General features: G+C 44.5%; 1 protein-coding gene across 13 annotated transcripts in view; it reads right to left on the reverse strand.

Annotated features, from left to right (window-relative positions):
• FGFR2 (fibroblast growth factor receptor 2) overlaps nucleotides 1–15,163 on the reverse strand; it is a 121,106-nt gene that overhangs the window by 32,079 nt on the left and 73,864 nt on the right. For 5 of the 13 annotated variants that reach the window (XM_054660544.2, XM_054660541.2, XM_054660537.2 and 2 more), the window contains 3 exons: nucleotides 9,516–9,706; nucleotides 8,234–8,381; nucleotides 4,625–4,828 (listed from right to left, as the gene is read on the reverse strand). In XM_054660544.2, the coding sequence (XP_054516519.1) occupies nucleotides 4,625–4,828; nucleotides 8,234–8,381; nucleotides 9,516–9,706 (543 nt within the window). Of the gene's footprint in view, nucleotides 1–4,624; nucleotides 4,829–6,870; nucleotides 7,016–8,233; nucleotides 8,382–9,515; nucleotides 9,707–15,163 lie in introns of all 13 variants that reach the window. The other 8 variants (XM_054660542.2, XM_054660545.2, XM_054660539.2 and 5 more) reach the window with 3 other exon arrangements.

Here is a 15,163-nt window from a genome sequence, read left to right on the forward strand (position 1 = left end):
GAGCCGGTAAGGTTTAGACCACCTGATTGACCAAAATACAGAGAATATTCCCAGATCATGATGTTCAGCTGCCAGGCAGTAAACGAGCTTCTGGGAGTAGAACATCCATCCCCCTTCCCGGAATTTGGCATATGTTTGAGGATCACTAACACTGGACCTGAGAACTGGCTACTGAGTCACACATTCCTCCCCCGAGGCACCCGCTCCGCTCCTCCCCCTTCATCTTGGTCCTATTCCTAACGTCCCCAGGAATATGCCATTTGCCTCAAAAGTATTGCTACAAAAGGTAGCCTTCACTGCCCTTGATTTATTTTATTTTATTTGTGTGAGACGGAGTATCACTCTGTCATCAAGGCTGGAGTGCAGTGGCGCGATCTCAGCTCACTGCAACCTCTACCTCCTGGGTTCTAGTGATTCTCCTGCCTTAGTTTCCCAAGTAGCTGAGACTACAGGCATGCACCACCACACCCAGCTAATTTTTGTATTTTTTAGTGGAGACGGGGTTTCACTATATGTTGGCCAGGCTGGTCTAGAACTCCTGACTGCAGGTGATCTGCCTGTCTTGGTCTCCCAAAGTGCTGGGATTACAGGCATGAGCCACGGCACCCAGTCTGCTCTTGATTTTTCTCTGGTTTTCAGCCTACCTATATCAGCAGCTGAGAAGGTGAAACTAAAGTCTGAAAAAAACAAAAAAAACCACCCTGCAGCCTCTTGTACCATGCTGACGGCAGTGAGAGAGGGTGTAAGCTGCACAGGAGATGAATTTATCTGGACGGAGCCAACCATAAGACAGTTAAATCTCCATCCTACCCTATGGAAGCTTCAAGCCCCAGAGAAAGAAACTGATGTGCTCGATGTAAAACTGATTCAGCAAACCCAGCAACACTGCACATCTCCTAAACAGGCATCCTCAGTTTCCTCTGCACTCCATCCTCCACCCACCCCTACACCTTCCCCCACCACCTAATTGATGTGTGGAAAACACAGAAAGTAATGCTGCCCCCTTTAACTCACAAAGGCTGCTTCACACTGGCCACTGGCTGTCCAGCAGACCTGTACCAGAACCAATACGCTCACAAAGATGCCCCTCTCTGGGCTGGCTGTTGTTGGTCTCATTTAACTCGCTGGGCGCCAAAGGAATGGGAGTGGGTGAGCAGTGTCTGGCACGGTGCCCAAGCCCTGACACTGAATGTGACATGAGCCTCCATCAAAGGACACAGGGAGATGCCACCTGCCATCTGCCTCCCACCACCCAAAAGTTGCTTCTCCTTCTTCAAGCCATGTGCATACAAAGTCTCAAAAAATTCACGCTTACTAGGAAATGATTGCAAGGAATTTCTTCTTTGGTACTGGAAAAAAATATTTTTGCTCAAAAAAATAACATAAACTGAAACGTCTGTGTTACACCAGTAAGTCTAGTGCAAATTAATAAATGCCAAGAAGGAAAAACTCACAGGAGGAACAAAAACCCAACTTTTCTTGTCCTGAAAAGAGAACAAGGATGGACTGAGGGACCTGAGTGAGACGCTGTGTGTGTATGGGTGTTGGAGAGGGAAAGAGTCAGGGCCATGGAGACACTGAGTGATCCCTGTGTCCTAGAGGAGACTGGCCAACACAGAATAAAAAGTGGCCTCATAAATGCCTAGAAACAACCCATCCTTGACACATCTGATTAGGGGCTCACCTGTCGCCAGGTAAAGGCATGCTTGGCATCCCTGTGGTATTTGCTCTGTCATCAACGTATCTGCAGGCCTTTCTGGGGCTTTTCATTCCAGCTCCAGTCCAATAACCCTCTTTTATCCAGATACCCGATAAGCATCTCTTTCTCTACCAAAGGGGCCATGCGTACTGATGAAACATTCTTTGTGAAGATCCAATAATGTGCCCCACTTGGACATGTAGAAGGAGCTGAGGTGTGTCAACATTCCCCCCAAATAAATTAATCTCGCGGAGATGTACTTTTCCAGGGAACTGGTATTTGCCCCGTTTCCTCTGCTTCTGTTATACTCCTTGACCCTACTGAACACAAGCCAATTACATTTTCTTTTTTTTCCCACTTTGGGTTTTTGTTTTGTTTTGTTTTGTTTTTTGAGTTGGGGTCTCGCTGTGTTGGTCAGGCTGGTCTTGAACTCCTGGGTTCAAAGGATCCTCCCGCTTCAGCCTCCTGTGGAGCTAGGATTACAGGCATTTACCATCAAATAACCTTGGAACCACTGGTGAATGTGACAGGCTGTGTCTTACATGTAACCTGATTTATACCCAGCACTTAGTAAATTATGATGAATAAATAAAGGAAGGAGGGAAGAAAAAGAGGAAGGAACTCTGATGTTCCCTCTGGTAACACAGGGAAGAGAGGAAAAAGGACCAACTTAGGCTGAATTCTCTTTTTTTTTTAAAGACGGAGTTTCACTCTTGTTGCCCAGGCTGGAGCGCAATGGTGTGATCTTGGTTCATTGCAACCTCCACCTCCCAGGTTCAAGCGATTCTCCTGCCTCAGCCTCCCAAGCAGCTGGGACTACAGGCATGCACCACCACACCCAGCTAATTTTTGTACTTTTAGTAGAGACGAGGTTTCAACATGTTAGTCAGGCTGGATGGTCTCGAACTCCTGACCTCGGGTGATCCACGCGCCTCAGCCTCCCAAAGTGCTGGGATTACAGGCGTGAGTCACCACGCCCGGCCAGGCTGAATTCTCTTAAAGAAAAAATATAAATGGTATTGCATGTGAGTATACATGTAATTACTTAATTTAGAACATTCTTATGTCAACTTCCAATGTCTGCCCTCTTCTTAGTCCTCAAGGATCCATCCACCAGCAGTATATTTCCAAATACTATTTTTCTCAAACTGTATTCTTAGATGGACAGTGAAGAAAAGCCAGCTGGCACTGGGGAAAGAAAACACGATGACTGTGGCTGAGTCAGGGGGATTTTAAGGGCATCTTACCCTTCTATATTAAGTAAAAAGAAAAGCATTTTAATAGTTGCAGAAAAAAAGATGATGAGATAATTAAGGGGCAGTGGCCTAGCTATGCCAAATTACAAGTTGCCTCCAGAAGTTACCATTTTTCCCTATTAGAAAAAAAATAATAGAAACCATGTAAGAGTTATCTCAGGACTGGACTCTTCTAGAAACTGGTTGGCCAACTGGCCTCATCTTTGCTTTCCTGGCCCCAAGAAAGATAATCATGTCACTCAAAATGACAACAGCGTTCTTGGTGGCAGACGTGACCCAATAGGCCCCTTTTGTCCATGCTGTTAACACAATTTGGTCATTCGCCTACACTTGACACACACTTTAAATTCTATCCTCCGTCTCCACAAAGAAAGACCTGCTTGAAACATGGCTTTAGAGAAGTTAACAAGGACCCATTCAGCCAGGAGTTTGAAGCTGGGTTGTGAACAACCAGACCCATTCCAAAACCACTGCTGACCAACTGGTTCCTAATCCTTCCTAATGTCTTGTCCAGAAAACGTCATTCCTACCTGAAGTCCCGGGAGAGGCATGCCTGGAATTAACTTGGAGTTTCTCAAAGTGCATTCTAAAATCACCATAGGGCTTGTGTAAAATGCAGATTCCTGGCCCTATCCAAGATGACTGAACAAGAATCTCTGGGGCTGAGACAAAGGAATCTGAAATTTTAACAAGCACCCCGTACATTTTACTAAAATACACCCTGAAATAGAGCCAATGAGTTTGCTGTTTTACTTGCTATTTCAAAAGAAACCTTTATCAGAACCAAGTTTCAAATGCTTTTGTAAACGTTCTGCATCTACATCTGCCTTCCGCTTCCATCTCTGTGAACAAGCAGAAAAGAGCTGAGGCATTTCCTGTCCCACCTACCTATGCAGGGCTTTGGTTTACACCAGAGGCTCCATCTTGCCCCATCTCCCCCAAAGCAAAATTAAACCAATCAGGAGGCACACACAAGCAAAAAGCAACCACCAAAGACCAAGTTGGGGGTTAAAAACAATCTGTTGCTGGTTCCATACAAATATTCTACCAATAAATCCACAGCCACACCTGTGAACTACTAACAATGAGACATAATAGATGCATACAATTCTATTATAAATTGCAAAGAGGTTAAGCCAAAATTCCGTGTAGAAAGTTATTGTGCACCAGTTTAAATCAAACAGTTCAGATGCACCCCCAGGGCATAAGATACTGATCTTGACTTTAAAAAATAAGTCAGAGAACTTAGAGTCTCTTTCGTACTAGTGGCATAAGTCCCAAGCGAATGTTCATGCTTATCTTAAAAAAGGTATTAGATCACAGGACACGAATGTGGCTAAAGCTTCGAAGAGACCGCTGTACTTGAGTCTGATCAAACACACACAGGGGGATTTGCCTCCAGTTATTTCCAGTCCTGCTGATTAGTTTTCTGATTCTGACAGTATTGTCCTTTCTTGCCCTTGGAACTGGACCCCATTGATCCAAGCAACGCACCATGACTAGACTCTCCAAGCTCCAAACACTAACTGGGTGACCGCCAAGCATCACACCAGAATCACTCGCACATGGAAGCTCACAGAAGTCGATGGCATTAAAGCAGAGGACAAGATCCACAAGCTGGCTGGGTCATGGGGGAGGAGTAAATTTCTTTAAACTCTTTATCTACTTTCTGTTACCTGTCTCCGCAGGGGGATACGTTTGGTCAGCTTGTGCACAGCCGGCTGGCTGCTGAAGTCTGGCTTCTTGGTCGTGTTCTTCATTCGGCACAGGATGACTGTTACCACCATACAGGCGATTAAGAAGACCCCTATGCAGTAAATGGCTATCTCCAGGTAGTCTGGGGAAGCTGTAATCTCCTTTTCTCTTCCAGGCGCTAGATTGCAGATCACAGGAGGAGGAACAGATAAGCAGGCCATAGAGTTAGCACACCAGACTGACGCATCATAGCACAACCAAAGGAACCAAAAGGCGACGACCATTCTCAAGGCAAGGTGGGCTTCCCAAAAACTCAATCCTGCAGAATGGCATGGGCCAAGGCCTGCCAAGTGCCTCTCCCCAATGAAAATGAATAACCAGGGGTCCATCATTTGACCACCAGGACCCAGGTAGTCACTGTCTCTAGCCTCAGTGGGCACCTGCAATCCAGCGAGTGGCTGGCACCCAGCTGCACAGGGCAGGCTATGAGGCCACATTCTGTTAGACATTTGAGTGGAGGACGACCAACTGTACCCACAATGAAAGGATTATCTTTCATGATCGTCTGTGAATGCAAACCAAATAAAAAATTCTGAAATATCAACGATGCCCACTTTTGTTTCTAAGGAGACAGTGACAATGCTTCAGTCTTACATGGGTAGGCTCTTCCAAAGGAAGACTCCACAGGATAATTTAACCCGGATGAACACAATTCCATATGAAACTGATGTTCATCTAGTAGGCTGGTCTGAAAAAGTTTTGGTGAATTCCTTAATACCATCTAGTCCATAAACAAACCAATGCATTAAATACACAGATTGAATTGCTTATAATATAGAACCAATAGATCCATAATACATAAAGCTTATAATATTCTTTAATAACCTTTTAAGTTTATACATATCCGGTTATACTGTTATGTCACTACAGCTTTTCTCTTAAAGAAAAAACATAAAGGTATTATGTGTGAGTATACATATAATTACTTAATTTAGCACATTTTTATATCAACTTCCAATGTCTGACTTCTTCTTAGTCCTCGATGATCCATCTACAAGCAGTGTATTTCCAAATAGTGTTTTTCTCAAACTGCATTCTTAGTTAAGTGCCAGCACTGTCAGGCAAACTGGTTAAGAAGTGCCAGTTAGGCACCACAGAATGCAGTACTGCAAATAAAAGCAAGCTTCAACATAAGAGACATCTCTTTGTTTCAAAGCAAATATTCACAGAGCAGATTCGCAACAAAAGGAAAAACGGATGCAATGGTATTATTGAAAGCTTATACATTTTAATCAGAAAAATACTTGCAAGATAGTCAAAACTCTCAGCAGCAACAGCACAAAAATGAAACGATCTATTTTATTTTTACTAGATGTAAAATAAGCATGCAGGTAGGCACTGTACTCTAAAAACAAGGAATTAATAACTGGAGTGGAACATCATAAGCTAGCAAACCACAGTCTCTGCAGTTTCACAAAGGAAATGACAAAAAGGCAGATGCATCAGAGAGGACAGTGTTTAATTTCAAGAAAGTTTCACTAGAATAGAGATGTCGGTTAAAGATTCAGACAGCAGCAATGTTTAGGCAACAGGGCTGCAATGATGTTTATTTCTCTGTGAGGCAGAAATAACATCAAGCCCAAGATGGCAGGAGCATGCTTTGCAATGAAAGCAAACCGAAAGTCCATTCTATCGCAACATGCAGCAAGCCACCGATCCCCAAGGTAGGCAACACACTGCTTCTGTGCATCTGACGTTCAGAGGTGCCGCTCCCCAGGCTCCTCCATACACATCCCTCTATTTACATCTCATTAAAAATACAAAGTGGGATGAAAGCAATAAAAACACATACAGGATTTTAGCAAAATGGAATTTGAAATGAGAATAAATTACTTTGAATTTTACCAAAGTAATGGCAACTTGTTCCTTAAGAGAAAGGGGGATGGGCTAATTTATACATTGGCTCAATGACTCACTAAAAATATGAGATCCCTTCAGGTTTTAAGGGTGAAATTTCCCTTGATCATAAATGTGAGTGTGGGATCTCGCTGTGTGTGAATTTCCAAAGCAGTTTTCTTATCCCTGAGGGATCATTTTTAACATTTTTATATCTTTATGCAAGGATAAAAGGGGCCATTTCTGATAACAGAAGCTGTGTTAATTTTATAGCAATCAACCAAGAAAAGGGAAAAAAACCCAGAGAGAAAGAACAGTATATACCTGGCAGAACTGTCAACCATGCAGAGTGAAAGGATATCCCAATAGAATTACCCGCCAAGCACGTATATTCCCCAGCGTCCTCAAAAGTTACATTCCGAATATAGAGAACCTCAATCTCTTTGTCCGTGGTGTTAACACCGGCGGCCTAGAAAACAAGGGAAGCAAAAGAAAAGGCTAGACGACACAGGAATGATTGTGGAGGGGGCTGTGGAACCACAAGGCGTCGCACCGGGGGCTTCAGGGGGTGCTGGCCACCGGGAGATTCCGACTGCAGCCCATCCACAAAGCCCACAACCGAGAGACATGGAGCAACACTGACCAGCTCACCTCCACAGGCCCGTCACCACACCGGCTTCACCTCCTACACATGCACGCAATCAAACGCATGGAAAAAATCAACCCACAGAGGTCCGTTCTCTTGGCCTGTGCTTTGGTTTGCATTTAGGGGTGGTTTTCCAAAAGTATGGTGCCCAGAAGGCCAAGCTGGTTCTGGTCCTGTTGGCTGCAGACTCCCACCAAGAGGAAAGGGTAGTTCTATCTAAATTGCTGTGTTTTAAGACAACACACTGCACATAAGCCCAGATGGACACCTCACCCATCCTCCTGGCCCTGTGGGAACCAATCGGGGTGGAAGGTTGTCTTGGTTACCAGGCTCTGGTTATTTTTACTTCTGCGATACCATCTTGCCCTACATAGCATTGACAAAAAGAAACGGAAGCAAGCATCATCTTGGTAACCAAAAAAACTGGGCTTTTTTTCTTTTCATTAATAAACATTTGGATGTGAGTCACGACAAACCTAAAAAGTCAACCTTTTGCCTTTAGTAGCATCCAGTAGTACATTCATTAAGATGAGCTCCCCTCAAATTTGGTGCAACAAGGTCAAGAACAGCAACTCATAAGGACCAACTATGCAACCAAAGAAATGATGCTTTGTTGAACAAATTGCATCTTGCCAATATTTCCCTAAAAACTTGAAGTAGAAGGAGACAAACTCTGCTGATACTCAAACGCCCCGTATTAAACAGGCATGGAAGCGTGTGTTTTAAATGGTGTTAATGTGCAGTAATGATGGGAAATGTGCAGCCTAAACAAGATCAACCAGAAGGAACAACTTAAAAACTGGGTGGGGGTGGAGGCTAATCTCTAGAAGAAATTGGAGCAAGCACTTTGAACGTTGTGGGCATTTTTCCATGGCTACTGGCATCATACCAGCTGCATTACCGAAGAAAGATTATTATAAATATACCAAGGCCACAAGAGTTATCCTATAAGCTGCCTGCAGTCTCCCAAAGCACCAAGTCTTTTCAGCTTCTATATCCAGCTTTCTTTTTAAAAAAAGACAAAAATGAAAGCATTGTTACCTTGCTGTTTTGGCAGGACAGTGAGCCAGGCAGACTGGTTGGCCTGCCCTATATAATTGGAGACCTTACATATATATTCCCCAGCATCCGCCTCGGTCACATTGAACAGAGCCAGCACTTCTGCATTGGAACTATTTATCCCCGAGTGCTAGAACAGACACAGGAGAACAATATAACGGCCAACCAGGAAGGTCTTAGCATTGTCTATGGTCCCACCACCAACACACCGCAAGAAAACAAACTCCATTACATCTAAACAGCGGCATTAAAGGGCTGCGGATTTTAAAGAACAAAATCAGTCCAGTGGTGGACAGTGGAAAGACCTGGTGGAGAGAAGGGCAGGAGGGTGTGAGCGATAGCTAACTGGATAGGTCGGGTGGGTCCCCAGGTTGGTCATCTTTTCCCAATGCCTTTGATCCTTGGAATTATTAGCTGGTGAGAACACTTCATTGGCTGAAAGTTCTTAGCTGGGTCACCTATGGTTCTACTGGAAGAATGTTCTTCTTAAGGACATTCATTCTCCATGAGCAACTAGACATGGGAGGCGTGGTAGGCAAGGAGTTAAGAGCCAGCTGTACAGACTTAGCTGCCCCTGTCCTCAGTCTCCTGAAGAGCAAACCTAGATCTAAAAAAGAGGCAGATGCTATGAAAATGGGGGCTTGCAAATAAGAAATAAGGAGGGAAAGATATTTTCCTTGTTCAACATTTCACTGGTGCAGAAATATGACCTAGAGTTTATTGTCTAAATCACCTCTGAATGGATTTCAAAGGTCAGGGTTTTGTTTTGTTTTGTTTTGTTCTTGTTTAAAAAAAAATCCAAATTGTTTCTAAAACGTGGCTACTAAAATTGGATCCTAATGTCCTATTAATAGAAAACAACATCAGAGTAACAATCAACACTGGCACAATGCCTTGAGCCTACAAAGCTCTTTCCATCCACTCCATCCCATTTATTCTGCACAACCGCCCTATGGGGGAGAGAGTATCATGATCTCTACTTTTACAGAGGTGCAGCTAAGCCTAAATGTCTGCAATCTCAGGGCTGATAAATAGCTGAACTATTCTCTCTCCAAGTTTAGTAGTTCTTCCCCTACTCCATAGTTCCCTTCTGAAATTCTACTAGCAAGTGTAATGATCTGTTAATTCCTTAGAATACTCTCTGCTGGCTAGTCAAAAAAGAGAATCATCCTCTCTCAACTCCAACAGGAAATCAAAGAACCTGTGGCCAAACCCATGAAGGAGACCCCAGTTGTGGGTACCTTTAGATTCAGAAAGTCCTCACCTTGAGAACCTTGAGGTAGGGCAGCCCGTCGGGCCCGTATTTACTGCCGTTCTTTTCCACGTGCTTGATCCACTGGATGTGGGGCTGGGCATCACTGTAAACCTTGCAGACAAACTCTACGTCTCCTCCGACCACTGTGGAGGCATTTGCCGGCAGTCCGGCTTGGAGGATGGGCCGGTGAGGCGATCGCTCTGGTGGAGAGAGGGAAGAAAGGAGGAGCGGGGATGGGAGAATGAGAGACCAATAAATAAGTGGTGTTGTCCAGAGGGCTGTCAGTGACCTCATGCCAGAAAAGCCTCAAGCCTGCTGGCTGACACCTTTGAAATAACACCGTGGCCCCATGAATAACAGAAACGACTTCAAAGGAGACTGCTGGAGCGCGACCCTTGTAAAAAGAACACTTACTTAGAAAATTGAGAAAAGAACTTATTACATCCCAGGTTATTGGCTGTCCACTGCCACCTGATGAATACGGGAAGAAATTCTACTCTGACAATCTAAGTGACAAATGGTAGGGGAGGGAAGCTTCTTCACTTATCCTATTTGAGATAATCTCAAAGACTCACCTCAACCACAAGCTTAACATCACAGGCAAATGACAAGACTAACTTTAAAGACACTCTGAATACCAAAAATGGTTTCGATAGGCACGTGTCTCCCAATACATTTTTTTTTCTTTTCTCAGACGGGGTCTCACTTCATTGCCCAGGCTGGAGTGCAGTGGCATGATCACGGCTCACTGCAGCCTCAGCCTCCCAGGCTCAGGTGATTCTCCAACCTCAGCCTCCTGAGTAGCTGGGACTACAGGCACCTGCCACCACGCCCAGCTGATTTTCAAATGTTTTATAGAAAGAGGATTTCATCATGTTGCCCGGGCTGGTCTCAAACTCCTACGCTCAAGCGATCCACCTGCCTTGGCCTCCCAAATTGCTGGGATTACAGACGTGAGCCACCACGCTCGGCTCCAATACATTTCTAAGATGCTCTGAGAAGACTTCCAACCTTTGTTTTAAAAATTAAACTAAAGCCTAAAGCCCAAAGTTATGAACAGATTTGATTAATAATGGGATTCACTTCTTTATTGTGGAATTCACTCCATTCATTCATTCTTTATTCACCCATTTAGCTCTTTGATGAATATCAGGTGTTACTCTATGCCAGGTACTAAATGCACAAGTAGATGTTTCTTAGCTTATTCCAATATGGCACTGAATGAAACATAAGGAGATGCTGGTTTCCAACTCCTGGCTATGTTTTAGACTGCCCTATAAAAGGGCAGAGATGGTATCCCAAAATTACTTCCTAGCTTCACTTGCCTTGCCTCTCTCTCCTTCGAGAACACGTTCTCAACAAAGAATACACCCTCTCATCTTATGCCTGGAAAGGCTTCTCTCCAGCTAAGAGGCGGTCTCTGCAAAACTTTTGTGGAGACAATCAAGCCAAGGTGTGCTAGCAACCACACATGAGACTCCTCAAGTGTTAAGTAATACCCGTGGAAAAATGGGCTAAGGACTTAACTATGCATTTCTCCAAGACACAAATGGCCACTAGGTGTATGAAAAGTTTCTCAATGTCACTAATCGTTAGAGAAATGCAAATCAAAACCACAAGGAGCTATCACATGACACCTGTCAGGATGGGAGGAAAAAAAAAAGACAAGTGTCGGCAAGGATGTGGAGACACTGGAACCCCTGCGCACTGTTGGTGGGAATATAAAATGATGCAGCCACCATGGAAAACAATATGGAGGTTCCTCAAAAAATTAAAAACAGAACTACCCTAAGATCCTGCAATCCCACTTCTCTATTTATCTAAAAGAACTGCAATCAGGATCTGCACTCCTATATTAATTGCAGCACCATTAACAATAGTCAAGAAATGGAATCAATCTAAGTGTCTGCCGAAGGATTAATTTTTACAATGTGGCTATATACACAACGGAATACTATTCAGCCATGAAGAAGGAGGAAATGGTGCAATATGTGACAACGTGGAAGCCATGATGCTAAGTGAAACAGGATAGTCACAGAAAGACAGACACTGCCTGACTCCACTGATATGAGGTATCTAAATTCATCGCATTCATAAAATCAAAGAGTGGAACGGTGGTTGCCAGGGGCTGGGACAGGGAAGGAAATGGTGAGTTGCAATCAAGAGGCATAAAGTTTCAGTCAAGCAAGATGAGCAAACTCTAGAGACCTGCTGCACAGCATCGTGCCTACAGTCAACAACAACGTATTGTACACTGAAAACTTAGTTGAAGACCAGGCGCAGTGGTTCATGCCTTTGAGCATGATCCCAGAACTTTGAAGGCTGATGCAGGAGGATTGCTTGAGGCCAGGAGTGTGAGACCAGCCTGGGCAACATAGCAAGACCCCTATCTCTACAAATAATACAAAAGTTAGCCAGACATGGTGGTGCATGCCTGTAGTCCCAGGTACTTGGGACTGAGGTAAGAGAATGGCTTGAGCCCAGGAAGTTGAGGCTGCAGTGAGCCACGATCATGCCACTGCACTCCAGCCTGGGCAACAGAGTGAGACCCCGTCTTAGAAAAGAAAAAAAACTTAGGTGAGATGGTAGTTCTCATGCTTAGCATTCTTGCAACAATAAAATGAAATAAAATAAAAAGAATTAAATAGCCACCAGACCACCAAACTGCTACCTGATCTTGTCGTACAAACTTACTGGAACCTTCCTACACAGATCTGTCAAAAGCCACACAAAACACAATCATGTGTCCATTCATGAATACAACTCCATCCCAACAGGCCTGCACTTACCAGCCTCCTCCCTCTCTTTCTCCCCTAGGTGTGGGTACCACTACCCTAACCTCCAGTGTTAAAAAACAACTGAGGGAAATGAGGAGAACTCAGCCAGCTCAGCACACCAAGGATGTCTCTGCACTGTACCTGAGAATCCCCATGCACTGGGCTGGAAACAGCAAATTAGAACAATAGATATCTACATCATTGGACCTTTCAGATTAAAACATCATCTAGTGGAATTTGTTGGACAAGAGCCAGACCATGTGCAAATTGATTTTACTGCATAAGCCTGTTGCTGGTCTTTAAAAAGAAAGAAAAAGTGCTAGTGGTTACTCTTAGCACATTTCATTCCAGAATCTCCCATCACTTTACAGACATCTATGTTTTCACATTATAAAGATAAGGATACTGGAGCCGCAAAGAAATCATTCATCTGCCCCTATATTGCCCATGTAGGCTGAGCAAAGAACCTGAAGTTAAGACTTCTGGTGTTGTTGGGCAGAAAATCTCAAAGCTGGGCCCCTTCAGACGTCAGGTGAAACCCTTGCTCTCTGGCTCGTACAATGACCCAGGGATGGGCCCCAGCAAGCCTCCTGGTCAGGCCTAGTAGCTGGCTGGACACCCCAGGGACCTGTCCACAGCGGGCAGTGACCGAGGTCTGGTTTAATCCCAGCTGGCCTCACCCATGTGGGAAGGGCAGAGTTAAGTCCGCGCACGAACAGACACACGCTCCTCTCCTCCCCAGGCCTCCTACCAAGAGACTTCACAGCACGAGGGGAAGCTGTCCTCTGGGCTAGATCCTGCCAGACAAGGTCACAAACTATGCTCCTATGCACCTAGCAAATAGTAAGAAGGTCTATTCCTTCACACAGAAATGTGAACTTTAGTATCAATTCATGCCCTGGCTCCGTTTTCCAGTTTTGCACTTGCACATGCATGTGTGTCTGTAGTGTGGGTGCGTTTTAAGATAAATATTTACAGTGGGCCTACACATCTATTCTTAGAAACAAAGGTCATAAAATCTTAAATGTCATAAGCCAGATCAACTGAGTTTCAAACCAAGTCCTCTTTCTTAAACATATTTGTTTCTAATAAATCGTTTCACAAGTAAACATTGTGCATGCAGTACCAAACCATGATGCCCCGTGAACAATGAGTGCTTTCATCCCGCCTGACATCTCTGGCCTGCGCCAGGCTTCGGCAGGGAATTTAGTCACTGAGGCAACACTGGCAGGGCCCACTACAGAGCTGCAGTCTTGTTTTCCTTGTGGTCAAAGTGCTGCTGAGCTCCAGTTATTAAGTTATTCCAATGCTATCCCGGCTATGTATACACACACACACACACACACACACACACACACACACACACACACACACACCAAGTTTGCAATGGTTTAATGTTATTGCATTTGCAAATTACAGCATACCAAATGTTACACGCTTGCAGTCTTGAATTCATCTTTTCAAATTTTCTCACCTTATACAAAATAACCTCTTAACCACCTCCACTCCCCCTCCGCCCTTTCTCACTTCTGGTAGAAAAACTGCAAGCAGGATTGTTCTGTAATAGAAACCTTACACTGTCTTCCAAACTTATTACAGCTGCCTTCAGTATAAAATGAAACCTTAGAGAATGTTATTTAAAATGTTTTTAAAAAGTCAGTAGGTCTCATGTTTCATTTCTCCACATCAGGCTTTGATTTCCTTTGCAACCTTATTCTCTGCCCTTAAACAAGTCGGAGGAGGAGGCCTGGACGTCTTGGAGAAGGGCCCAGGATGCCAGCATCTGCCGAATGCTGCGCTCCTCCTCTCGAACCCTTCAGCGATCCACCACCCCTCGGAATCCCTAAGAACCTCAGAAACAGTGAACAGTAAGTGGATGACAGCGCCTGGACTCCTTTCCTAACTTCTGAAAAACCGAGGTGATGGCCGGGTGCAGATGGTGGACGAGGATGCAGGCTGGGCAGAGTGGGGGCCCCCTTCGTGGCCTGGCCCAGTGGGCACTACGGCGGAGACAAAGGGGATGATGACCCCAAAAGCTCATGTGTTCTCCCCACCAGGAACCTCCCCGGTCCCTGGGCAAACCAAACCCCTCAAGTTTGCAACTTTTTTGCAACAAACTGATATAAAAAGAATCCCCTGATGTATTATCTCTGGGCGAGAGACTAAAGCCCAGTGCTAGTTCATCTCTTCTTCTATGTGATAACAAAAATCACATCTTCTCCACCAGGAAGGACAGGAAGGATTTACAGTTTTAGGCAAGATTCTCTTCTAGCATGTTTAACTCTCAGATATTATATAAAACAGATTTTCCTTTTTACAAAGGGAGTGAGATAAACACATGGAAAATAGGCTGATGAGTAGCTCCTCTGTTTACCGTAATTTTAATTACATATATACACATATAAGAATAGACGTTCTGAGGTTCAGCAGGTTGCAAATGCACAGTGCATGGACCTGGAACAAGATGAGAACCTTCAAAAGAGTGATTGGAAGGTGGCTGTGTGAATTCCAAATTAAGACGGAATGGAAAGCAGTCCAAAGGGTGCGGCCACTGCTGCCGGGACAGTTGGCTGCACTGCTGGAATGAGGTTCCACCAAATAAACGCGTAGTAAACACAGACTGAAGTGCTTTAAAAAATACATTCTCTCCCAGCGTTCTCTCTGTCTCACTCTCGGTCTCGCCCCCTTTTTTCAAGTGTCCACTCTACTAAAGCAGAAAGCCCAGCTGCTAAGAATTGAAATATCAGGATGGGCTCTGTCAAGCCCTGCTCTGTAGCTGGGAGCCATAACCCACCTAAAGACTGCAGCAGGAAAGCACAGCCTGCTTCCTTCCAAGAGGTCATTATTGAGGGAGAGAGAGAGAGAGAGGAAAAAAATACC

The sequence above is a fragment of the Pan troglodytes genome, chromosome 8, assembly GCF_028858775.2.
Source record: "Pan troglodytes isolate AG18354 chromosome 8, NHGRI_mPanTro3-v2.0_pri, whole genome shotgun sequence".
NCBI classification, from domain to species: Eukaryota; Metazoa; Chordata; class Mammalia; order Primates; family Hominidae; genus Pan; species Pan troglodytes.